Source organism: Micromesistius poutassou (assembly GCF_964030765.1).
Source record: "Micromesistius poutassou genome assembly, chromosome: 5".
Lineage (NCBI taxonomy): Eukaryota > Metazoa > Chordata > Actinopteri > Gadiformes > Gadidae > Micromesistius > Micromesistius poutassou.
In genome coordinates, this window is record NC_140275.1 from 16,301,581 (window position 1) to 16,329,380 (window position 27,800).

Consider the following 27,800-nt stretch of genomic DNA (forward strand, 5'->3'; position numbering starts at 1 on the left):
AACTTGGGAATTAATACAGCGCGGTACAGAGCGGTTGAAAACAATGTTGGCAGCAATGTTTTAAACCTCACCATGCACACATGTGTAAACGTGAGCAGCATTGCTGCTTGACTGCCTGCTTTCAGCGCGTATTTATTATTTTGTTTTTTATTATTTTTTTTATTTTTTATGATTATGCATGAAAAAAAATATATATATATATACACCGTGAAACCGTTTATTCTAGAAAAATACTGTGAAATCAATTTTTGGTCATAGCGCCCAGCACTACATGGTGTGCTGTTGGAGTTGAGGTTTCTGTACATTGGGGACCATATCGTGGGTGCAGCGATAGCAACAGACCCAGAGGGGAGAGGCAGGCTGCTGTGCCTGGGTCTGTGCATCACAGGGGCGCTGGGTCTGCACACCCCACTGTTGCCCCCCAAGGTTGCCACAGGCTGTCTGCACAAACACCTTAATCAGCCGGGCACACAGCCCCACCGTGAGGCCTCGAGATCATAGCAGAACTGGTTTATTCATTGCTTATGAAACCACTCACAACATATGCACGCTGTGAGGGAGCTAGAAGGTACTGTAATTTTCGGACTATAAGCCGCGCCTTTTTTCCCATTTTTCGAACCTGCGGCTTATATAACGGTGCGGCTAATCTATGAATTTTTACAGCTAACGGCCACCAGGGGACCTCCTAAATCTATGGATTTTACAGGTTATAGTCCACCACCTTTAACTCTATGGGCCCTAGTTAGACGGTCTAAAACTCAGACGTCAAGGCGCAAAGTCAAAGTACTTTGTGGGTGGTTCTATGGCGCTGTTGCTATTATGACGGCGGGATAAATGAGCTTTGCGCCCGGCACAAATCTAAAATGGGTTGGGCTGAAACCTGTAGGTGTGTGTTTTGGGCGTAACGTGCAATAAACCAATGAGAGTTCCACCTGCCATTCCCTTTAAGACCCAGCGCATTTGACTTGGCGAGTTGATAGTTTGACAGCGCGTTTGCAGTCTCCGCTGAGACAGATGCATGACCACATGAATTTCAAACTTCAAATGGCTCAGTTTATGGCCAAATAATAGGCATAATTCACACATGGAATAGCGTTTTCTTCTCCAACTTCAGAAACACTGATTTGTCATGTAAATTGCAGCAAAGCCAACTTAAAACATATATGATATGCGGACGCGGTCCTCGATGGCCGCAACTGTGGGTCTATTTAATGATATGCGGCAATACATTAACAAACATTGTTTGTTACCAGTATTGTATACATTATCGTTATCGACTTATGTTCATAATATGCATGTGTCCCCCCATTACTATACATCGCCATGGACTGTATTATGCTTTACGTGTTTAGTTTGCGTGTGTTTAAACAGATGGGTGCGCACACACACGCGCACCAAGCATCACCTGCATTCATTCATTCTTTTAAACACTCGCGGTAAAACTATGTTTTCTCACGATCAAATACTCATCAATCCTAAAAGTAATGGGCTTGTACACGATGTCTGTGTCAAAAACATATGTGTTTGCTGTACGGTGTTTGCAGATGCATTGATTTAAAAGTAGGAACTTACCGCTGTATCAGCTGTTCTTTCCCAAATCATTTAACCAACCATTTACCCTAAAATTAGATTCTGTTTTGGAAGCCTGGAATATAGTTTGCTCGAATGTATTATTGTTATTATTATTTTAATGCATGTCATAGCCTACTATACTTCATTCATGTTCATTCATGCAGCCCTATTGAATTTTTTTTTTCCACAATCATTAAATAATAGTTAATAGTTAGCATGTTTGTGCTGTGTATAGCCTACGTGTGTGTAAGCGTAGGCTATGTGGTAGTTCCGACCTGCCATGGCACGTCAAAATAGCAACAACAACTGCGCCGTCCACCAGAGACCAGGTATTTTTCGGTCAGTTGCGCAATTGCATTGGCGCATTTTTTAGATCACTAAAATAGCACCAAGTATCATTTGCGCCGGAACACGCCCCTGCTTTTTTTTTGCAAACTAGCAACGACACATGCGTCAGTGTAGAAAGTCAATTGTGCCGGGCGCAAGATAGGGCCCTATGGGCTCTATGGCCGGGCTCCAGCAGGAAAAGCTGGAGGTCGGAAAAGAGTGAGACAGGTAGCTCGCAAAAATAAAAGTGGAACCGAGAGTGGTATGAGAGACAGAACGAGAGCAAGACAGACGACAGTGACGAAGAGGAGTTTGTTGGTTTTGAGAGCGACGACGAAGGAGAGAGGAGAGTGGCTGACGAAGCCACCCTGAGCCTGTTAGTTTCCGACACTGAAGATGAGGACTTTGGTGGTTTTAGTACGCAGGAAGAAGACGAAGATGAGGATTAATGACTTGACATTTCTGGTTACAGCCGTGTACCGCACCTTGTACGTTGAAGATGAGGATTAATGAGTTTTCTGGTAGGCTGATAACCGTAGATTTTATATGGGCACTTTATTTTGCACTTTTAAAAAAACACATTTAATTTAGCCATTGATGTTGCCTCGTCAAGCGCTGTAAGCTTTGTTGTTTTTGTTATGGTACTACTGTAGGCTATAATGTGCGCTGGGAGCGCACCGTTTAAGTTTGAAAGTTTAAAAGTTTGTGTGTTTGAAACGCTATGTGTTACAGTACAGTTTACACAGTAGGTTATGTTCTGTAGCTACTATTGCACTAAATGGTAACACTTGAATCCGTTATGCAAATATGCAACTTGTTTGTTGAAATGTTAATAAATGAGAGCTTCCTCAAACAGCCACCTCTTTCCCGACAATCCCCTTTGTGCACAAACCCTTACATATGGTAATTAAACATTAAAACACCTGCGTCTTATAGTCCAGTGCGGCTTATATATGTACACATCATTCAATTTAGCTGCTGGGGCTTATATTGAGGTGCGCCTTATAGTCCGGAAATTACGGTACCTCTATATAGCCATACGACACACACACACACACACACACACACACACACACACACACACACACACACACACACACACACACACACACACACACACACACACACACACACACACACACACACACACACACACACACACACACACACACACACACACACACACACACACACAGCATGTCATTTGTCTGTTATGTCATGTGTTCATCTGTACTTGCCCTTAGACTGTACTTCCAGGAGTCACCACCCGTTTCCTCTACAGCTGTTGGGAAGGGAACAATTGGAAATAATAAAGACTGATCAGGACTCGAATCCTGGACCCCCCCATGATCACTGTCCAGTATCCCAACAACATAGTTACTTATTTTCAAAAATGTTAAATGTTAAAAATGTTTTAATAATGTTCGCTTGTAATACTATTTTTGTCAATTATGGCAAGCATTGCACTCCTTATGATCCCTGGAAGGAGGGATCCCCAATCTGCATTCCTTCTCAAGATTTAGAGATGTTGGAGGAGAACCCAACTCCATCGTCTATGGGTTCATAATATCATCCAGCGGAGCACACAGCTTTTGGCCGTGAAATTATATATCATGTTATATTATAAAGATATTATAGGACTCTTGAGAGTCCGCAAACGGCAACAATCACTTTTTCCTCTGTGTTGCGGTTCAACCTGGACTTAAGGGAGTAAACGCTGATAGGCTGTCACGACAAAACATCAAGCAAAACGCGCGGGAAAGTTGAAATATCTCCACTCGAGCAAAGTGTTTGACGACGTGTTGTTCAATGTGAACAACAGATCTCGCTGTGCAGTGTCTGACAGAGCCTACCGAAGCCCTCGGGGTCCTCCTCCCACATGGCCAGCTCTTCCTCGGTGAGGAGGAAGTAGTGTGAGACGAGCCGGCGTCCGATCTCCGTCAGGGTGGGGTGTGTGAAGAAGGCCGTCTTGATGTTGTGAGCCTCCAGACTCTCAGGCTTGCTGTCTGTGGGCCGGAAAAAGGGACGACATGAGATTAGCCCATCTCTTGACCTTTTATATTCTTGGACTTCCTTTTATTTTCTCAGATGTAATCTTTTGGATACTTTCTTTTTCAGCTATTATATGTGATATTATGCATTTTTATTTAACTGCCTCTCTTGAGTATTTGAGTATAGTTTTTTTTGTGCATGTTAAGGCAATTTGTCTTTTTGAAGCATGACACCAGCACTGCAACCATAAATCTATTCATCTATTACCGGCAGTCTATTAACATAAAATCATATCAAGCACAAATAATGAACATTTGCTGCTTAATGTTGCCTTTCAATTCTAATATCATAGAGAACATTAGCAAAGAAGGTTTCATTTTTACATGACTGCTTGCTCCAACACTCATCATAGATCATCTCAACTGAAAGCCTGATGTCTGGGTGGTTTGGCAGTCAAACCAAGTTGAAACATTATCAATAGAGGCTGTAGCGCGCACACACACACACACACACACACACACACACACACACACACACACACACACACACACACACACACACACACACACACACACACACACACACACACACACACACACACACACACACACACCTAACAGGCTGGTCCCTCGGAGAACACAGGCCCAGTGAAGTGTGGATGACTCACTAGAAGGGAGGCCACTCAAAGACTCTCTTGCTGATGTGGCTCTGATGGTAATACAGCCATGTCTCCACTGTTGCATACACAATCTGATTTTCCTACTGATTTCAAAACAACAATTTGTTGTTTCCTTCCATCACAATCCAGAATAATGGAAGTCATTTTTTTCATAAGCTAACACAATTGTTCAGTGTTAAAAAAAGAAAAGCGTACATTGAGGTATTACTTTTGAAAAGTCTATAAAACGCAGACAGCATAACAGACAAAAACAAAAACAAACACACGTAGTTCTCCTATAGGGAATACACCATTGAGCCCTTATCTTTAGCGCTGCAAACATCACTTAGGGCCCCATCAGACAGCACTGTTTTGCAGAGCGCCCAGAACGCCTCGAGTTGCAAATACTTCAACTAAGAGCAGAGAAGCGTCCAACGTTATTTACGTTTTTTTCCATCGTCTCCAATCAGATGAATTGCGGGGCCTTCTGCGGTGGTAACGACAACAAGTGTAAACAACATGGAGGACAAGGTGGCTGTGGCTGCATACCTGGAGCTAGAGCTATAGTGTTTTTATATACATACAAAATGTAAAATAAATACAGCATTTCAGTGGTTGCCTAGTAACAATAATATTAACTCTAAACGAGGCTACCCCCCCCCCCCCCATTACATTAGCTCCAAATTATCCAGAGAATAAAGAAAGGTGGTGGCCTTAGCCTAATATCTAACTTACGCTTAAACTAAAGCCAAAAAAAAATTAACATTCACATCATTTGAGGTTCATGCTTTCTGCTACTCAATTCCCTGACAAACAAAACGAGTTTCGGACTCGGCGTTTTAGCGTCTTTTTTCGTTTTAGCTGTAGTATACCGCCCGCCTGGCCCGTATTCACTTTTTGTAGATACGTTTTCAGATTTTGCAGCTGATCTTGTTACAAATTCAGACAATATTTTGCTTATTGGGGATTTCAACATTGATGTGAATAACCCATCTGATGGCCTCGCAAAGGCTTTTCTGTCCATTACAGATATGCTTGGCTTCAAACAGCTTGTCCAGCACCCAACCCACATCGGTGGAAACACGCTGGACCTCGTCTTGACCCGCGGCGTAGACATCTCAGACCTGGTTGTCTCTCCCAACACCTCAGCTTTATCAGACCATTTTCTGCTCACTTTCCAGGTGGTGGTATCCTGCCCCTGCGACAATCACCAGGCTACTTTCAGCTGTCGTCGCATCACCCCTGCAACCACTACAGCTATGGCAGATAAGTTAACCCTTTCACTTGCTCCCCTCTGTAACTATAGGGGTTCTGTGGCGTGCCTTAATGATGAACTCAACAATGTCTTATCTGCTGCCATCGATTCTGTTGCTCCACTCGTACTTAAAAAGCGATCAATGAATAAAACAGCTCCCTGGTTCAACGTAGAAACTCGCACCCTGAAGCGAGGATGCAGAATCCTCGCTGGCTTGAATCTTACCTCACAGATAGAACACAATTTGTGCTCTATGAGGGTTCAGAATCGAAGCACTGCAAACTATGCTTTGGTGTACCACAAGGGTCGGTCCTTGGTCCATTGCTTTTTGCAATCTACATAATTCCCTTGGCCGACGTTATACGCAGCTTTGGAAATAGCTTCCACTGCTATGCAGATGACACCCAACTCTTTATTCCTGTAGAATCAAGGGACTGTGAAGGGACAGTGAAGAGGTGGATGTCACAGAACTTCCTGCAGCTTAACACTGGGAAGACAATAGGGGTGTAACGATACACAAAAGTAACGATTCGGTACGTACCTCGGTTTTTAAGTCACGGTTCGGTATGTTTTTCGGTACAGCAGGTTTTTTTTTTATTTAAAAAAATTTTGGGGTTTGATTTTTATTTGATTTATTAAATTGTATCAAACAAATGCCTTACACAAATGAAAAGACATGAAATACAATTGAGGATAAAAACACAATAAAGTCAGGGACTTATTTCAATTGTGGTCCTCAACACAAATGATCAGGACAAGACAGTCCCAGAGTGTGTGATAATCAATAAAAAATTAAACGTGCATCGCACTGTTAGACCCATGCCGAATGATTTTGGCATGTATTTGCGTATCGTTACACCCCTAGAAGACAAAGATGATAATTATCGGCTCAAAACTGGACCAGAGAAAATTGGAGACAGTCTCACTGTGGTTGGATGGTTGGCCATCCCACAGAGTCTATGTGTCAGAAATCTTGGTGTCCTATTCGACCCTCTGCTGTGCTTTGACCAACATGTTAGAAGCATAACTAAAATTGCTTTCTTCCACCTGAGAAACATTGCAAAAATCAGACCAATGTTATCTGCAGCAGATGCAGAGACACTGATTCACGCATTTATATCATCAAGACTGGATTATTGTAATTCAGTGCTCTCGGGTCTACCTAACTCTACCACGAGAAGTCTACAGCTTATACGATGGAGCAGAAGTAGAGAGAGTCTCATGCTTCAAGTTCCTCGGTGTGTTCATCAAAGACGACCTTACCTTGTCTAGACAAGCAGACTCGGCGGTAAAAACTGCCCAAAAGCGCCTATACTTTCTGAGGAGACTCAAGAAGTTTGGCATGTCTGCCAAAACTCTCACCAACTTCTACAGGTGCACCATTGAGAGCATCACTGCCTGGTTCGGCAGCTGCTCCGCTGCTGATCGCAAAGCCCTCCAGAGGGTGGTGAAGATAGCGGAGCACATCATCGGATCCCTCCGTGAAAGGTGCACTGCAAAAAAGCCAACTTGCATTTTTTGGCCTAAAACAGTCATTTAAGTTGGTTAAACTTGAAGATATAAATTATTGACAGTTTAGGCAATAATATTAGTTAGCACAACAAAGCAAGCCAGTTGTGTGCTTCAAAACGATTTGGTTGGTCATACTTATATCTTTAAGTTGGAGTTCAATATAAGGGACAACAGTTCTGCCAACTCTTAATTATTTGTTGTGAAATGCGGGAAAGCCAACTTTCCGAGTTGGCACACTGAAGACTCACTCTAGCTGTGGCCGTGCTGCCTGGAGCTGCTCCACACAGGTAAGCAACCTTTCATTCAATTAAGTTAAAATGATAAGGGGATTTGATTTTATTCCCAGTTGTGTTGTGCCGCGGTATACGTTGTTTGATGGAGAAGGCGACCTACACATTTTCAGCATTTAGGCTCTTACGCAAAACAGTTTTTCAGTCATTAGCGATAGCTAACGTTAGCGGCTAACTGATGCTAGCGGCGCTGTAACTTGCCTGGGCAAATACCGGTTTATCTTCTGACTGGTTGGTATTATGTCAATTCATGTTCGATATGTTACAGCTAGTAACCATCAGGGTTAATGCCAATTCAGAATGTGGTCGCAAAATGAGCTAACATTTAATGGCAGTGTAACACAGGTGAGCACTGTGCAGCAGGGTAGTTTGACAGTAGGGACAGAGAGAGCGGGGCCTGAGTGGAACCGGAGATTGAGCCGGCTACAGGCTGCGGCTTGGTTTGCCATGCGGGTAGTTTACCGTCTGCTGGTCTCAGTAAATGGCTGTGTGTTGAGACAGTGAGGAACTCGGAGAACCAGTGTGCGCGTGTGAGAAGTACATGGATGTGGTGAAGTAGGCTACAGTTATTTTAGCTCGTCCTCCATAGCTGGTCGCTAACGTCACCGGAGGTTTTATTATTTTTTTTAAGTGTTTGGGTTACAGTCCTACAGTGGGTGCATGTACTAACGTTAGGCTACAGTTATTTTCACCCTGTCCTCCGTGTTTTAGCTGGTTGCTAGGTTAATTTTCTAAAAAAAGTTTTGGGGTTACAGTCTCGCAGTGTGTGCGTGTGTGAAATGGGCCACAGTTATTTTTTAGCGTGTCCTCCGTGTTTTTCCCGGTCGCTATCCAAGTAGTGTCCTTAATATATTTTAATTGTTATTCAATGGGACAGAATATTATATTGTCAGTCTTGTCATCCCTAGTCCAGTCTGTTGTTTACATTATCAGTAAATGAATAAAATGAATTGAATTGGTAAAATGTTAATTTCTACTGACTGCTTTACTAATACGCAGCAAATTCTATGTTGTTGTATCTTTGTTTTTCAGATTGAAATTAATGCAGTGCAAGCTCTGCAAATTCACCCACGCCGTTGAAGCTGTTTTGGTGAAACACTACCGACTGCATCACAGAAGTGCATCCTGGCCTTGCATCAACCAGGACTGCTTTTGCAATTTCAGAACCATTAGTTCTTTGAAATCGCATCTTTCAAGAAATCACAGGACTGTCCCCAGGCAAGAGAACTCATCATTTCAGTGCTGGTTATGTGAATACAAGGATATTTGCTGTAAAAAGAAAATATTAATTCATTTGCATCATCACCTTAGACGCAGAGAGACAGTGTGTTGCCCATTTGTGGGGTGCAGCTTTAAAACCAACCGCCTTAATAGTTTTACTGGACATACATCACGGAATCATAAAAACCATAATCTGAGAGATTTTCTGACACCAGTCAGAGCAGTTAGTGATTTTCAGTCTAATGACACAACCCAGCCATGTAATGCAGATCCTGAAGTTGGGCTTTCTTTGACAAGTTGTCCTAGATTGGATTCCACAGAAGAAGGTGAACCCGATCGTGTACAGAATGTAGACTCTGAAATACTTCAGCACAAATTAGCTTCCCTTTTTCTTCGTATGCAATGTCTGCTACATGTGTCGAAACATGCAATACAGGCAATTATAGAAGAATTTAATGATATTTTGTCCCTTTCCAAGTGTCATACAACAGAAATTCTAAAAGAGGTTTTTGCAAAACATAATATTGAAGTTGAGGAAGAAATTATTCAAGAGATAAGTAACAGTGTGTTTGACAAAAACCCTGTACTTGTTTCTACATCAGAAAAAGGTACATTATCAACTGATTATAGGAGAAACAAATATTTCAGGGAGCATTTCTCTATCATTGACCCAACTGAGTTATTGTACGACAGGACTTCAAAAAAAGCCTTTGTTTATGTTTCTGTGAATCAGGTCGTTGAGCTTTTATTGAACAGAGCAGAGTTTCTAGAAAAACTTAATTTCAGTGAAGAGTCTACTCCAGGGTTTTACAAGACTTTCCAAGATGGTTCTTACTTCAAACAAAATGAACATTTTGGAGAAGAGGAGCTGTCAATTTCATTAGCTCTCTATATAGACGATTTTGAATTGTGCAACCCATTAGGCACATCAAAGAAAATTCATAAGATTACTGCTCTTTATTGGGTTATTCTTAATCTGCCCTCAAAGTTTCGTTCAACTTTACACTCAATTCATTTAGCTCTTCTTGGAAAGACTTGTGATGTTAAGCAGTTTGGTTTTGAAAAGTTTCTCAGTCCTTTAATTAAGGATTTAAAGTCACTGGAACAAACAGGAGTCTTTGTGCAAACTCTTAATAACTATGTAAAAGGTTCAGTATTTTGCGTCTGTGCGGACAATTTAGGAGCTCACGCACTTGCCGGCTTTCAGGAAAGTTTCAATGTGAAGAATTTCTGTAGATTTTGTGTAACAAATCGAGGTGAAATAGCAACTACTGCAATTTCTGATTTTCAGTTACGCTCCAGAGAGCAGCACAATACATTTCTGCTACAACTTAATAATGAACATGTTCCACATGTAAATGGTGTTAAAAGTGAATGTGTATTAAGTAAGCATCTGTCATATTTTCACCCTGTCACTGGTTTTCCGCCAGATATATTGCATGATTTTTTTTAGGGTGTTTTTCCTGTTGAACTGTCTTTGTGTCTGAAAAAGTTTATTTCAAAAGGCTATATTACTTTGGACAGACTGAATAGCCTAATCACTTCATTTCCTTACAAATATTCAGACAGGGTGAATAAACCAAAGGCAGTTTCTAAATCAAATGTTGCAAAAGGCAGCATAGGAGGCAATGGACACGAAAATTGGTCCCTGTTACGATTCCTCCCTCTTCTCATTGGAAAGAGCATACCCGAACAAGAACCTGCATGGGAAATTCTGATGGACCTCAAAGAAATTGTTGAGATAGTGGTCTCACCTGTTTTTTCAGAGGAAATATTGCACTACTTGGAGATCAAGTTGTCTGATCACAGAAGGCTGCTCACAGACACTTTTCCTGACTTTAGCTTGCGCCCAAAGCACCACTTTGCTGACCATTATCCTTACCTTCTACGCTGCTTTGGGCCATTGGTGGAATTATGGACGATGAGATTTGAATCAAAACATAGTTTCTTTAAGAAGACTATGCATTATGTTCAAAACTTTAAAAATGTACTCCTCACTGTCATTAAAACACCAACAGATGATGGCATGTCAGTTTGATAGTCAGAGCCTTTTCAAGCCAATGTTACATGTGGAGAAAGTAACTGACATCAAAACAACTTCTTTGGACGCTGCCCTGCGCACAGTGATTAAGAGAAAGTATCCACATCTTGAATCTGTGTCCCTTTCTAAAGACATTTATTTTCATGGGACCCGATATGTGGAGGGTATGATTCTTTCATCTGGACATTGCAGTGGACTGCCAGAATTCTACAAAATCGTGACTATAGTAGTTGACTCTGAAAAAGTAGCCTTTGTTGGCAAAAAGCTCACATCATGGTACCTTGAACATTTTAGGTCTTTTGAGCTTGTGGAGAGCATCTATGCAGACATTGACATTTTTGAACCTCAGGCTCTCAATGACTATCATCCATTGGTTGCATTCCCCATGGGAGGGAAGGTGCTGGTGACTCCAAAAGTGTGCCTGCTCCACTGAAGTGACACAGAATGGTGAGTGAACTCTGATAACACATTATAGACAAAACTGTGTTGCTCTTACACACATTTTCTCTCTTTCTCTCATTCAAACAAGATGCTGTCTGTCATTTTATTTTGAAAGATTTTCTGTATGTGTTTCTGTTAGTTTTACTTCCTGTGTTTTCTCGTTTTCCCTCCTGAGTTGATTTCCTGATTTGTTTCACCTGTGTCTTGTTTCATTCACCTGTTTCCTGTTTGCAATCACCCTTTATCTATGTGTTTAGGTTTGGTTGTCAGTGCAGTTTTTGTTGGATTCTTTTGTAGGTTGTGTGTTTTTGGGCTGCACCAGCTTGCTCTGCCTAAGGAGACATCTTTTTTTTTTGTCAGTATCTGATTTTGAAGCACATATCTAATTTATTATAATGATGATTTGCAGGTAGAACACAGTGCAAGACATTGCTACATTGTTTATGAATTTAACTTTTCAAGTAATTGTCTTGAAAGTCAATGCAACCTTACCCCTCTGTGTTTTGTCCCTGTTTGTTGTGACACAGGATGGATTACTGCTGCTGGTGAAAATCTCCCCAAGGATGTCCCGTAAAGTGGCACTTTCTGAAGTACCTGAATCGGTTGAGCAGTTGCAAAACATTCTTCAAGAGAATCTTCAACTTCAAGGCAGCTTCACACTACAGTATGAAGATCCAGACTTCAGCAATGCTCTTTGTAATTTAATTGACATACATGAGTTGCCACCACAGCGTGCTATCTTGCACATCCTTTGGGAGGAGTCTGCACATGTTCAGCAAGAGTCAGACTCTGTTGATTCATTGTCTTCCCTGGACACAGCCAGTTTATCCAGCAGAGAGTCAGTCCAGAGTCCCTCAACTTTTATTAAGAACCATCTGCGAAGTGTCTCGGAGTGGCCTTCACCTTTTCCCATCCCGTCCTTCTCCTATGATGTGGTGCTGAAGTTGCGCAAAGGCAATGAGGCATATGAACAGACCAAGAAGGGTATCAACCTAACAAGAGACATGAAGATAGAGATTTTGGACAAGATTGCTCAGGCAGTTTTTGATGTAAAAGCATATCCTGATCAAGACCAGATTGAGTCAGTTGCTTCTGCTCTCATCAGTAGACACCCCTGCCTTCGTGAGCCAGGTAGTGAAACAGGGTGTGATGGATGGAAAATGAGCATAAAATATAAGCTTGGCAATTACAGGTCCAAGCTGCGTCAGGCGGGCTGTATTGAGGTTAGCATTAACCAGAAAAAAAGGAGCTGTGAAGATGATGGTGCGAGTCCTTCTCTGAAGAGAGCAAAGCGAGGTGAGATCAACCATGTCCCTGACCATCCAGAAAACCACAATGATGACTCACTGGATGATGAAAGACTAGCCCTGGTTGAGGAGTTAAAGAAGAAGAATAAGAATGATGCACTGATCAGACAAAAAATGGAGCTGACTTTCTCCTTGAGGCACAAGGAGATCGTGGAGCTGCAGCCTATGGTGTCAGAGGTTCTGGAACGGTGGCCTGGTCTGTTTTGTGAGGCAGAGGTAAGCAGGTGAACCAAGAATATATTATGTTGTGTTTATGATTTAGTCTTTTTTTTTTAAAGTGAGTAGAAGAGTTGTGTGTGTTGATTACAATGCATATTTTAACATGAAGATTGTGTTGAGATTGTATTGACTTTGAGGATTTTTGTCATCATTGAGGATTTGAATTTCCTTTTCACACTTTTCAACAGATAATGGAAGAGTTTTATCACATCACAAACAAGAACCTATTGGACAACTTCAGAGCAGCCCTTCATCAGCACACTTGGAGGCTCCTGAGACTCTATCGGGCGAGGAGGACAGCTTTTTCATCTGAGATGGATCAGATCCTCAACGGCTTAGATCAAGAGGTGAATTCATAACATTATGGATATAGAGAATGTGAAGTTACGTCACGCCAGCGCCATCTTTGGAGGATCGCGGGTGTAAACACTCGCTTGTCTCCCTAAAAAAAAAAAAAGTCTGCTGTGTAAAAACATATGATCTACTGTGTGGACTTTTTTTAGGGAGACAAGCAAGTGTTTACACCCACGATCCTCCAAAGATGGCGGCAACATAACGTCAGCTTCACATTCTCTATAAAAGGAATTTTGCCTTTTCTTTGAAGCTGTATTAATATTGGTTGCAGTTGGTGCAATGTTAAGTGACCCTTATAGTGACAAACCCTCAAAATACAGCTCTGGAAAAAAAACAAGAGACCACTTTCACAAATGTTTCTTAAAAGCATCTCTACATGAATGACAGTCATTCTTTTCTTTAAGCACAACTCATTGTACTTGATGAGACACTGATGAGGTCATCCCCTGAACCACATCTGATTAGGAAGATTATAAAAAACACTGCTGGGATTAAACATTGACATTATTCCACAAAAACAGATTTATAAACTCTGCCTGAATTAAAATATTCTTGCTGTGGTGTTTAAGAATAAATATGAACATGTTTTCTTTGCATCATTATTATTATTATTATTATTATTATTATTCAAGGTCTGAAAAGACTTCATTTGTTATTTAGACTAGTTTACTCATTTTTAGTCAATAAAAGCTCTAAATTACAATATTTTTTATTTCAATTTTGGGAGAAATGTTGTCAGTCGTTGATGGAATAAAACAAAAAGTAATAATAATTTTACTCAAACACATACCTATTTCGGGAGTGGTCTCTTCATTTTTTTCCAGAGCTGCAAATGCAAGGGTATCTAAGTGACTGACACAATTATAGAGCAAATTACTGAGATACAGTGGTTCTGTATGTTTACAGCTGCTTGCATGTTTACTCTACTTTATACAGTATTTCAGTTTCAGCTACTTGTAATGTTTCATGCAACTCTTTGTTTCAGACATCTGACATCACTGCAAATCGACAAACTGCAGCATTGAAGGCCCTTCCCTTGTATCTCCGTGACAGTCAGGAGAAGCTCTTCAGGAACTGTCTTGTGAGTGGTTATAAATAGTTATTATACTGTATTTAATGTTGACTTAAACCACTACCTCTCTATCCTCATTGTTCCCTTTCCCAATGTCATGGGTGTCTTCAATAGTTGTACTGTCCTGGCTATGAGTTTATGTAACCTAATTAATGTCAGTTAATTTGTGTATGGGGCTTTCAATTTTTGATTGTGGGGTATGGGATGGAAATAGTTAATGTCAAAACTATAATTAACTCTATTTGGAAAAATATATTTATTCAATGATTTGGAATTATGTTAGGCTAATTGCTTATTCTGATTCATAGGATTTTAATGACAAATGTCTTGCACCTTATGTGTTGTTCTTTTCCTATGTCTGTCAACATAAGGACACTGACCCGGAAGTGGAGCAAACGAAGGGCCTCACTTTGGGTATCCTCACTGTGTTGGAGGATGATGGCAATGCAGCTTCTCAACATGTCGTGGGTGTTGCTGTTGTTGTGGAAGAAGAGATTGTCCTCCAAGATCTCCCTGACCTGCCAACTGCTTTTGCTTACCTCTTTGGACTGATCTATGCTCTAAACCTTAAGTACCCCAAAGATCTCAGGTACACATTTGAAACCGTTCAGAAGGTGTTCATGGAACTTGGTACAGACCGCTCTGCAAGGGTCAGATCCCTCAAAAACAAACTCCTTCAGTGAATCCACAAGTTAACTGATAATGCCAGATCTGGCATTGTTGACCTCTGAACACCATGCTAATTTAGTCTTCCTGTTACTCACCGTCAAATCTTATGTACCTCGAACTCCCACTGTCTTACAGTTTTACTTGGTTTGCACTTTATTAGGTTTTCTTTATACATATTATATGTTAAGATTCAGTGTTTGAAAATTGTCATGGTACTGAGCAGTGTCACAAGAAAGAATTTGCTGATTATTTTGAGATCTGAAGTTCTAGCGCTCGGTAACCTTAAACAGATTTGAGAGTCATAGTTGTATCATACTGGTCATGTATGGCCTTGTATACATGACTCATTTTTGAGATTTTGAAAACTGAAGTCATGGCACTCAGTAACCTTGTTAACACATTTGTTAGATTCATACTAATATTTGATCTTTTATTCATACTGGTTCTGTATGGTCTTGGATATATGACTTATATTTGAACTTTTATTCATACTGGTTCTGTATGGTCTTGGATATATGACTTATATTTGAACTTTTATTCATACTGGTTCTGTATGGTCTTGGAATACGCATGTTTGATATTTTATATCTCAAAGTTTACAAGTATGCAATGTAGTGCCAGTTCACTGCCAGGACAGGGACAAATGGGTCTCATTAGTTTGCACATACTTGGACCTGTTGGAAGGGATTTGATGCATGCAGGTGCAGTTTTAAATAAAACAAATGTTTTGAATGTACATGTTGCATCTGTATAATTATTTATACATTTGAGTAGAAGTTGTTGTTAGTTCTATTAAGTTATAAAGGTGAGTTACATTATAAACTATTGCATTGTGCAATTTTAAATTCCTCTAAAATTATTCCGTTATACTGTCTTACCCAAAGTTAAGTGGATTATGTGTAATAAATCAGTTATTACAATATAAAAATGATAATGGTAAGTTAGTATAATTTACAGGAGAGTTAGCAGAAGTAACGATTAAAAGTTAATACAATGTAAATGTATAAATTGGTATAATGTATGGGAGAGTTGGCAGAAGTAAGGATTAAAAGTTATTACAATGTAGTACAATGTTACTAAATGAGTAGCAGTATACATTTCCACTATGTACTTTTTCCCTTCTAATTCACTATTCTCTCTGTTCTAGGGTGTTGCGGTGACTGCGACTGGATGCCTGGATTCTCCTCATGGTTAACCGGCCAGCACCCCATCATCAATTTTAATGTCTTGCCTGTATTTATGTATGTCAATTGTGGCACCCATTGCACTCCTGACTGTCCCTGGATTTATTTGGCCTGTTAAGCCCTTTGAGTCTGACCGGAGCCCGGGTCCGCCAACACCTCCTCCACCTGATCTTTGCACCCCTGGGCGTCTCTCCTCACCTTCCATGTTCTTGGCAGGTTTGTACGTGTGGTTCTGGAGGATCATCTTGATGAGGTTCATGCACTGCACGGTGAAGCGCTCGAAGGTGACCCCCTCTCCGACGGGCGTGAACAGGTAGCTGACCGCAAACTCCAGGGACTGCTGGATCAGCGAGATAAACGCACACGGGTGGTAGTCCAGGAAGTCGAGCAACTGCAGAACGACATGAGGAACAGAGACGGTGGAAGCCGGGAAACAGCAACAGGATGCCTCAGGCTCACAAAAAAGGTACTGACAAAAGTCTTAGATTATGACGATTAAGATTTATTTTATTTATTTTGTTCATCATACGATCGCTCTAGTCATGTTATTGTGTTATGTGCCTATGTACAAAAATATCACAGCCTGTGAAATGTCACCAAATGACAAGCCCATTATTATGCACTTTAACTAGGACTAATTGGCGTCATAGCAATTCACCACAAAGATTATCTCAACGAAATAACTACGAATCCATTAATGTGTTGTGTAATTAGCTATGCATACTTGGGCACCATGAATTCTTTGGATTCATACTTACCACTTTAGTATAAAGTATAATTGTTTTCTCCAGCTTCTCTCTGCATGTACCGTCTTTGCCAACCCGGCGACCTGCAACAGAAAGGCATCACAGAAAAGCTGTTTCATAAACAAAACGCAACACCATTTTCATTAAGCTGAGCTGGACATAGAGCCCTAAGCACACTAACTAAGTCGTCTCGGATGCCAAATAATGTCTGGGACTTTTCTCATTGAACAGACAAGTGAGTCTAACACTAAGCGAGCAAAATGCAAAAATACATTCTCGCTACTGTGTGCGTGCTCCATTTAAATGTCTTCTTTGGCTTCTTTAGCACTCCTGCAGTCCCTCAATGCTTCTGGTCCATCAGACTCATACCAAGGGACCCCTTAACCCCCAGACACTGATGTCACCTGTCACCAAGTGTTTGGTTCCTCCTTGTCAATCCTTGTCAACATGGACAACTTAAGAATATAGACTATTGAAGTGGATATTGCATATGTCTTTGAGTGTTTTGAATCATTTAAAACTTACTCGCAGGTGTCTTATCAAACAATAGTCTGAAAGAAACCCAACCAACCAAGCACGATCCATAGTAGGCTTTGTTTCCTGAGTGTTATCATACATATTGTATTTCGTGACTTCTTGTATTTTTCTTTCTTGAACCCATTCTCTCATTCAATTTAGATCTTCCAAAAGGCTTTCTTTGAAAAAACTGCAGATAGTCTGCCAGAGAGAAATCAAATCAACCGCACAAAGTAAAAGGGAGGGCAGTATAGATATAGTACAACAAAAAAAAATGTTTCACAGGCCAGTAGAGAGGCACTAATTAAATCTTTGGTATGCTTGGCTTTTACAAAGTTTTTTTCTCCTCTCTCAACCGCAGAACATCTGCACTTGTTTGCCAATTTGTAACAAGCTGTACCAATGGGAATAAACGGTTGAATCTGACCTCAAGCATTCGAAAAAAAAATGAAGAGGAGAGACCCTTGCAGCAGCAAGAACATTCAATGTCTTAACATGTTTAGCCAAGCAGCTTGTACAAAATGACAGAAATCAATATATTCACTCAACAACAGCAATCACCCTGCTGCTTTCAGAGAATGAATGCACTCTCTGGCCATAGGAAATGTCTCCCAAAAGGCCAGCTGATCGATGAATACACAGTGATAACAGCAATGTCTAGGGCCCGTCGCTGTACGGTTGCCACAGCAGCGAGCGAGGCTGTGTGACAGAGCTGAGAACTACTAGGATTAATGCGACATTGGATAGAGATTCAAGTAGCAAACACACATGGTGGTGCTGGTTATTAATGCCACCTCTTTGGTGGGTTTTTTTCAGACTAACGGACCCTGCGGACTAAATCCGTTGACTCTCCTTAGGAATGGACCATTAAAAATAAATCAAATCTGTAATAATTGACTAATAACGAAAAAGGTTGAGCAGAATGAAGAAAGCCTCAGACACCCCAGGTGGTTTGCTTTACAACCGCCCCTAATATATCAACCAACCGACCTGACACCAACATTTACAGTTGACTTCTCTTCATTATTAGTGACTTACTGCTGTCATTACGACATTCAGGTGCCTTATGCTACTGATCACGAATTTGAAGTGGGACACAATTGATTTCCGAGACCAATTGGCTTCAAAGATTTCCGGAGTGTAATCTTTTGGATGTTCTGACAGCATATAGATATAATCAGATAATAATTTGGCTAAGATGCCTATGTCTCTTTCGTTCACTGCGGGTGGATGACAGGCAGCCCACTGTAATGTAAACAGATGCACAACGCCAGGTCCCTTGTCGATCGCTGATCAATATGCTGGGCAGGAGGGGTGCCATGACAAGTACACAGCCAGGCCATCACTCAAGCGGAAGGATGGACATACCCAGATGGACAGACAGACAGAGGTGACCTCTGTTGGAATTTAGCACATCTCCGGGGACGAGCCAGGAGCCTGGGCTGGACAACTCAAGCCAGACTTGAGAGTGCCAGCTTATTTTCTTGACTTTAGCAGGCTAGCACAGAGGCTTAGATCCCCACCCATTTCATGCCTGCGAGCTGCTTTCCGAGTTTCACTTTCTGCCAGCCCCAAAACACCACCAAGACCTTGACCCCATCTCCACTGTAATCAGCTGTGGACATATTGAGGGGACGGCAGTTGCTGATACCCAAGTTGTGTTTGGCTACAGTCTGCCGTTGTTATTGTCTGATACAATCTCCCCGCCCAATCCAAACAAACAATGCTTTATGAGTCTAGTTGACAAATTATGTTAGGATATACTGGCTCGAGTCGAGTTGATAACATTATACTCACAGCATTCAAGGAACTGTTTTAGCCTCTCAAAGACGGCATTCAGGAAGCCCTGGAAAAGAAAGAGGAGAGCGATAAGAGACAGATAAGAGATAGAATGAGTGAGTGTGCGAGTGAGACTTAAAAAAAAAGTTAAAAGTAAAAGTTACAGTAACACAGATACAGTTGCAAAAGGCCTAATGCGACATTGGATAGAGATTCAACACATGGTGGTGCTGGTTATTAACTCACGGACCCTGCAGACTAAATCCGTCGATGGACCATTAAAAATAAATGAAATCAGTAATAATGAATAAAGAAAACGGTTGAGCAGAATGAAGAAAGCCTCAGATACCCCAGTGGGTTAGCTTTACTTTACAACCCCCCCCTACAGAATCTAGGGCTTTCGAGGAAATCCAAGTGACCTCTCAAGTGTGCATAGTAGAAGTTAGATTAACACGGATACAGTTGCAAAAAATCGTTGCAGATTTAAAATAAATGGTATGAGGAAAGTATAAGATGACTAATTGCGTGATCTATAATGTAAAACATTAAATATAATTCAGGGATTTTTTTTCAAAACCAAAAAACAGCTTTAAATGAAAATAAAATTGAATTGAATTTATGCAGCCAAAAGTCCCTTTTTTGTCCCGTACAAACACAAGGCATGCTGCTCCGAATGATATGGGATTCATATGAATAAGGATTTTAGTAGTAGTCAAAGTTGCAGCCAGTCGGCAGGGGGTATCCAAGGTCATAAACATGTACACATGAAGAAAACAAACCCCCCTCATTTTATTTTATTCATTTGGTTTTGTAACAAGTTAACAACATAGCCTTAATGTGGGGAAAGTAAATGAAAAGGAGATTGTTTTATGGCCTGTTTCAGCTTGAGCCTAGGCCTATTGCTTGACAGCTGAGTAATCCATGAGAGGTTACAATGTAGCCTTCAGAAAAAATGTACACCACTTATTTAGAATGGTTTTGTGTTGTTTACATTTTAATTATTTATCTAGTCCTCACGAGGCCTACTTTAGCTTGGCTAATCTTGACATCCCCCTTATGCACGCCCCGGTCAGTCAGTGCCAGCAAAATACGCAAAGCTGGGATATATTTCAAACTTCCACTGTTTCATAACAAATTATTGCATTGAATAACAATGCAAAAAAACCAACAGCTCATACAATAATAATTTCATTTATAATTTATAAAGCACTTGCACCACATTTTTGGTCAGTCAGTGCCGGCAAAATGCGCAAAGCTTGGATATATTTCAAACTTCCACTGTTTGATAACAATTTATTGCATTGAATAACAATGTAAAAAAAACCAACAGCTCATACAATAATAATTTAATTTATAATTTATAAAGCACTTGCACCACATTTTTGCTTCAAGGCTCCAAAGACACTCAAAGCAGTCAGGTCTGGGATAATCCAAGTCTTACATCAGGGAGTCCAAGTCAAGTCTCGCAGCCAGGGAGTCCAAGTCAAGTCTCCCAGCAAGGGAGTCACATCTTACAGCTGGCAGGCCAAGTCACATCTCACAGCAGGTAAGTCCAGCCAGGCAAAGCCACAAGTCCTGATTTTTCATAACACGAGTTCTGAGTCTCAAGTGTCCAGCTCTGATCCAGACAGTACATGATCATAACCAATCAGGTAAGAGTGTGTGTGTGAACATTTGTGTGGGCACACATGCAGCACAGCCTAAATCACATGCATTAACAAAGGATCTGCTGCTGAGTGTCAATCCTCAGCGACACTAGGCCATGGCTGTGGACGAGCGCTCGGAAGCAGATGATGGATGGATGTGGGGTTTGTTGAGCCCTTGAGCTAGTGCTCAGCCACGAGGTCAGCCGCAGGGCCATTCATCATACACACAGCTCCAGCCAGACAGCCACTACAGCACAGCGAGTTATGGTGAAGAGGGACGGGGAAACATGATGAAGAGGAGCATAGAGAGGATGGGGAGGGGGTGTATGGGTACGGCAGAGTGTATGTACTGGAGACAGGCAAGATAGGTCAAAGCAATGCTTCTATAAAGACAAACATTTACTAACAACCTAATGTACGATAGTAAACATCCCACAAAGTTGGAAGATGGATGAATTTGAGGAATAATAATTTCTGTAATAATTACAGAAATGTACAAATGGCATGCTATAGGTGATGCATGTCCCCATGCTGAACTTCATAGAGGTGAAAATTGTCTTTAAGACCGGTGTGCAAATATACACAGGCTCCTGAAGGACAGCCCAATTTCCATGTGTCAAACCTAGCAGTTTCCTGAGACTATGGACGCATTAAAGAGTCTGTCTGTGTGTGTATGCGTGCGTGCGTCCGTGTGTGTGACTGTGTACACTGTTTCGGTTCATCAGGCTGCCATTTCAAGGCCATCTCTATTATCTCTAGCTCAACATAATGGGGACAGAAAATCATTAGGCCAGTTGTGATTAAATTCTCAGTCGGTGGACTGACCAGCCGATAAATCTCCTACCGTTCAAGAAGTATAGAAAGAAAGAAAAAGCGGTGGGAAGGAAAAATAAAAGGTTAGCAGCATCTTCAATGCGCGTGAGCGATGGAGTGAGACGTCAAGAAAAACACAGACAAATGGAAGGTCAGGCATGAAATAATCCCTATAGGCATGTCAGAATCTGGATGAGACGGATCCAGCACGTCAGGAACGGTAAAGAGCAAGCATGGCCATGCAATGAGAGCAGGGACTAGTATTACTAAATCATCTCGCTCAACGGTCAGCTTCATAACCAACCAAACGAGACATTTGGTTAAACAACAACAGTATAACCTATTCCCAACTAGTAATGGCCATACACCAGTAATGGCTTAACACATTTTCCTTGCCATAAAAAAAATCTATGTAGAGAATAATCATGTGTATTGCAAACCTGATAATAAAACACTTTGACTTAACAAAGTCACTCATGAAGTGTACTGGTTTAGATTCAAGCACTTACAAAATCTATCCAAAAGGATCATCATGGCATGGTTTAAAAAAGATTCCACAGAGGGGAACAGTCCACTCAAAATTAATGGGCCACACAGTGTGTGTGTGTGTGTGTGTGTGTGTGTGTGTGTGTGTGTGTGTGTGTGTGTGTGTGTGTGTGCGTCTCATTGCTAACAAATGAATTATTCAGCACCACACACCATGGTGGATCCCTTCCTCATGAAACGGTCACTGACAAGATTCATTTTTCAATTCAAATGCATTTTTACAATCGTAGCAAACAAAGCGGCTTTCTTTCTCCATTTCATTGAGAAGTTTACCCATTTTCTAAAAAACTTTAGAAAACAAAACCAAAAAACTTTTTTAAGAATCTACAGTCAATAGTGACAAGAGGATGAACTGATGATGCCCTGTTTGATTAACTTTGAACAACTGAAGACTGGGTAAGATGGTGAGTTAATATGTTTAAATAGGCAACCTTTAACACAGCCAAATTATAGCCTTACAGTCAATTATAGTTGACAATACCTTACAATGCATTAAACGCATTATAAAAACAGCATTTCATTTGGGTAAGCCACTAGGTTCTTTAGATATCGTTTTTAAGGGTTTCCCTTCATTTTATAGTTTGTAATAAGTTAAAAAGTAATTTGGCAGGTACTTGTACCAACCGTCTCAAATATTGTTGAATACACAATGCCTATATTATCACGACTAAATAAGCATTTGATAAGAGATGGGACATACTGTTTAATGCTGCAAAATTATTGCTCAAAAATGTTGAACTCTTTGAACGTGTGCATTAATTGGTATTAGAAAGTGGGAGTTTCCCCCAGAGGAGGTTTCTCTTAATAACTCAACGTTAACATCATCAGCAGGTTTTCATGACCCGTAATCAATCAGCACAGCCTCTTTATTAACACGCCATCATCCTTGTTAGAATCATCCAACGTGTTACCCTGAACAACACGTAATGTCTTTCATCTTGTCATTTGTTCCGGGTCATGGAAGTTAATGGCAGACATGTCGACGAACAATGCTGTAAATGATTACAGGCTACAGATAATCTATACTTGTGAGCATGCCAGTGTGAGACAAGGCTGAAAATTGAAGGATTGTTGTGGGTGCATGGTGTGTGGTTTACATGCTGGCACATAATGCTGGCACATAATGAAGGTACACCGCATTGAGTTTTTTTAGGGGTCATTTAAAACATTTTAGTTATCGCAAGCCATAAGTAAACTAAATAAAAAACTCTGAGATTTGACATAATATGTTGAATCAAGCAAAAAGAGTGTGAAAGAAAAACATAAGTGTATGAGGTAATACAAACGACTGAAATTGGTCCACTCACTCCAATCACTTGGTCCAATTCCTTGTGGTCACTGTGGTAAAATAGGCAGCTATGGCTCACAGATAATGTATTTTTAATGTGTTGAATTCCAACAACATTATCTCGCTGGCAGCAAAGAGCGGTCTCATTAGCAGCAGAATGCAGCTTGGTTAACAGCATTCTATCAATCGTTGAAATCCCCTCAACACCTCTCTTCTATGCATATGACAAGGAAATTAGCGGGGAAGGAAAATCCAACACACACGCATACCAGTACCGTTCAAATGCAAGGGTCAAATGTGATCATAAGACGCCAAACTTAATTTGAACAAAGGTTGCGGTCAAGGGCAGCCGAATTATGCTTTCCATATGAAATGCCCCCATATGATTATCATATAAAGTGTGGTTGAAACAGATCATTACACACCACAGTACAGAGATTCAAACATTATCTATCACATGGCTGTTTTGGAAGAGTTCGGTCCACCATGGGACCAGGTCGACTGACCCAATGCTCTGAGAACGCTGGCCTACACTTTGTCGCATTTAACCAAAATGGTGCTGGGAACGAGTAAATACAGGAGCCTGAAAGCTCCCTCTAAAAATGAAAATACCGTTCAGGCTGATCAAAACAACATAACCATCTCTCCTGGCTTTATTCAATCATTTCCAATACAAAGTGATAAAACCGATTCTGCCTTTGAGAGACCGTCACAATGGTTTGATCACCCAGACCGGTATTGTCCTTTGAGACACTCCAACGCAGGAAACAATAGCAGCCAGTGGCATTTATTTAACAAGCCAGTCACTCATGCTGAAAGGACTGGTGGCTTGGGTGAGAATACACAACTAGGGTTCAAAGTGCTGGGGCATTTTCAGCAAAGGATTTCTGTAAGTGGGAGCCATTAGAGAATGAAAGAGTGTGTGTGTGTGTGTGCGTGTGTGAGTTTGTTTGAATTAAGAGTGCCTTTTATTGGAACCATCCAAATGTAGATGGCTGGGCGTAGAACTGTGAGGAAAGTCCTAACTTTAATAGCCAGGACGTTGATTAATACACTTTCAATTGCAACCACTACCAAGTACTCACCACATTATGAAAGGCGGCATTTTCAAAAACAAAAGTGGCCGAATACATTTAACAAATTGGCAAATGATAACCCAATGGATCTACTCCATACTGCTACAAAGAACATTTGAACTCACCATCACTTCCATATTTTGCTGTGGTGTCTGGAATCCATGCACTGTCAGTTTGCGAAGCACTGGGGAACAAAGGAAAGAGGAACACATAAGCAGCCTAGACATGGGTGCATACGTTAGCTTTCTGATGCTGTGATGCCTCAGCGCCACCATGCTTAGATTAATGTTTTCCACCACAGAGTGCAAGACGGTTCAGTCTGCAAAGGTGCGGCACGGGTCACGTTTCCACCGCCAAAAGTGGGCGTGATCTGGACTGAGCCGTTTTGAACTGTTCTCGTCTCGCAGTACTACTCTGTTGGGGTACTGAGAGCCTGAAAGGGTCCCGGCAAGTTTGAGCTACACACACCATCCCTTGATTGGTCGACAGAATCGTCCCTTCCGTACGACAGGGGGATAATAACAAACAAACACAGTACCCGCAAAGGTATTTCTGGACAACGGCGAAAGCTTAGTTTATGGAAGAAAACGTTGCGCAAAAGTTTGCCGTCCTTCTTGGACGTCCTACATTGATGCTCTTTGTTCAATGTGCGCGTTCTTCTTTTTCTTTGGATTTATTAGCCGGCCACACTGTGTCGGGCTGCTATGAGATCACGATGCTTACGTAGCTGCCGTGGCTATCGCCTTCTGGCTTAAACCCCACCCTACCAGATGGGTACTGGTGGCAGTGGAAACACGAGCCGTAACTGAGCTGGGCTATACCGCACCCTCACTACTGAGCTGAGGCGTGCTGGGTCCAAAGCGTACCCGCCAGTGGAAACGCGCCATTAGTAGTATAGGGCCGAGACAAGCCCGATGCTAATCCACTGTGTGTGGGCCTGTGGGTTAGGGATGGGAATAAGTGCTCTAGTCCTCAGTTTGGAAATTAGTATTCATTGCCTGAAAGTGCCTATAGAGTAGACGGAAAATACATTTTGGTTGTTAATGTGGTGACTAGAAGGTTGAAGAAAATCAACCAATGTGGGCTGGTCTAACTAGTCCCACAGAAGACAAGTTCAATGCTCTATATTTGGCACAATATACAGCAGAGTATCAGTGTTTTTTTACATGGTAAAATATACAGAACATACTGTTGAATGTACAGAACTGTTATCATAGGCCTATGTCTATTTTAATTGATGTTCAGTGGGGCTGTTTTACCAATAGGCAATATTCATTTACCTCATTAAATGAATGGTGACGATTGTTAAAGAATATTTTGTTCACATTAAATAGAAAATCCATATTCACTCTGGTAGTAGTCTAAATGAAACGCAGATGAAACCCATATCATGAAGGGTCAATGTTCCTCTTGCGCATTGATGAATCACTCATGGATGTTGGTCATTTGTGATGCAGCTGATAATGATGGCATCAATATAATGTTTATATAATATGTTAATAGAGATGACATATTTCTTGTCACATCACACACAAATGAAAGCAGGACCTTGTAATGAGGTTTGCAATGCTATTCAAATAACCTGTTCAGTCAATTGCAAAAGCGTCATCTCGAACGAGCCACCTCCACAATAGAGTCTTCTTAAGAGATGAATGAGCCCCCACCGCAAGAGAGTCTTCAATGCAAGAAAGAGCACCATTCAACCCCTCATAATACCGGTATGCGTTTAATCCGCATTTCACTCATATCAGACTACTATTGGCGTGAAAGTGGATTTTCGATTTTAAGTATTTGGATGACACCTAGCGGAGCATAGTAACCTATAGTAGGGCTGGGCAATAATTTGATTATGATTGCGATAAAACTATACAATAAGCTTTCGACATGAATGCTCGATATGGAAATGAAAAAAAACACAAAAAAAGTGCTAATATGGATTTGAGTTTCCAGCGGTAAGGAAAGAGGATAAGACTTTGGCGACTGAAGATAAAATGAGTGGAACAACAGGGGGTGAAGAAACTAGCGCGGATGTTGCGAACCTGCATTATCCTCCGTAGATGAAGTTGTAGATAAAAAAGGTGACACAACCTCCATTATATGGAAGTGGTTTGGATATCTAAAAAGTGATGAAGCACAGGATAAACTATGCTGTCGGACGGTGCCAACACGAATGGGAAACACAACTAATTTATTTCACCATCTGAAAACATACCATCCCAGTGACCACACAGAAAGTTAGAAAATTCAGCGTCAGCGGGGCTGTTCCGGGGCTGTCTATCGTATCGTCTTTTGCGGCATGTGGCACCATTTGAAAAACAATCGAATCCACTTGTTGATCCACTTTTTATATTGGTTGTGCCTCTCTACAAGATTTGCTGCAGCCCTGCCAAAGGAGTTTACTGTGATAGAAGTCAGAGCTTTTATTACATTATTTTCAATAGGTTACAAGGCAAGCTATCTTATATTGTTTTGTTAGGGGCAGATAAAACATGTTTGTGAAGTTAAATGTTTATAGTTAAATGTGATTCAATGTTCTCTTATCACTAATTTATTACTGAATTGAACATGGACAACATAGTGTAGTAAAGTGAATGCACAGCGCAAACAAAAGATCATTAATGGACTGGTTTGATCTGACTTTGTTTATAGTTGATTGGGTGAAGAATTTAATTAAAAGTGCTGTTACTGGCTGCGAGAATCAAGAGGAGGAGTTCATTTGACTCGTGAAAATATTGAACGTGCAAAATAGTGCGTTCAAAAGCAGTCAAAAAGTATTTTACACTGTTCAACATTTGAGTAAAACATGAGTAAAAAACTGTTTTGAACCACTCAATCTGCGTATTTTATGGCGTGATAAAAACACTGTAAAGCAAAAGTGCTGTATTTATCATTGATTTATGTCAATGCAAGTCTAAAATGAGGTGTCGCTTTGACTCTTTAGGCCTTCCATATGTAATGGTTCGTAATAGGGTCAATTTAGGTCCAATAGGTTAGTATAGCCAACAGTGGATAGGTTATAAGCTATGGCAACAGTAATTATGGTAAAAAGTATGGTATTTAGACAGCGTTCTATATACAATGGCCTTAAGTATGGACAATGGCACATCAACTATCCAAGCTTAAGCAAATTAGAAATGCAGTTCTTTCAAGATGGAAAGTTGGAGTATGTGCACTGTCCTTTAGAAATGATCAACTATGAATTTTAATCATGAAATTAATTTATTTGTACTATTACTAATCATGAAAGCTTGTTTAATCTAATATCTCAATTTATTT

General features: G+C 40.9%; 2 protein-coding genes and 1 pseudogene across 4 annotated transcripts in view; 2 read left to right on the forward strand and 1 right to left on the reverse strand.

The window, feature by feature from the left end:
- Window positions 1-27,800, reverse strand: part of ipo11 (importin 11) — a 129,806-nt gene that overhangs the window by 80,561 nt on the left and 21,445 nt on the right. For both annotated transcript variants that reach the window (XM_084468326.1, XM_084468325.1), the window contains exons 7-12: window positions 24,650-24,708; window positions 19,174-19,222; window positions 16,873-16,943; window positions 16,313-16,505; window positions 3,753-3,905; window positions 3,138-3,181 (exon numbers count right to left, since the gene is read on the reverse strand). In XM_084468326.1, coding sequence (XP_084324452.1) covers window positions 3,138-3,181; window positions 3,753-3,905; window positions 16,313-16,505; window positions 16,873-16,943; window positions 19,174-19,222; window positions 24,650-24,708 — 569 coding nt within the window. The remainder of the gene's footprint in view (window positions 1-3,137; window positions 3,182-3,752; window positions 3,906-16,312; window positions 16,506-16,872; window positions 16,944-19,173; window positions 19,223-24,649; window positions 24,709-27,800) is intronic.
- On the forward strand, window positions 5,020-16,232 carry LOC311343897 (annotated as a pseudogene). Its single transcript has 3 exons — window positions 5,020-5,059; window positions 5,199-5,819; window positions 16,078-16,232. The product of its transcript is annotated as an uncharacterized misc_RNA (transcript).
- LOC311343511 (uncharacterized protein) lies at window positions 12,074-14,944 on the forward strand (the record flags this gene model as incomplete). The annotated part of the gene is made up of 4 exons (XM_084468371.1): window positions 12,074-12,832; window positions 13,024-13,182; window positions 14,175-14,270; window positions 14,633-14,944. The coding sequence occupies exons 1-4, from the start codon at window positions 12,314-12,316 to the stop codon at window positions 14,942-14,944; spliced, it is 1,086 nt and encodes a 361-aa protein (XP_084324497.1). The 5' UTR covers window positions 12,074-12,313.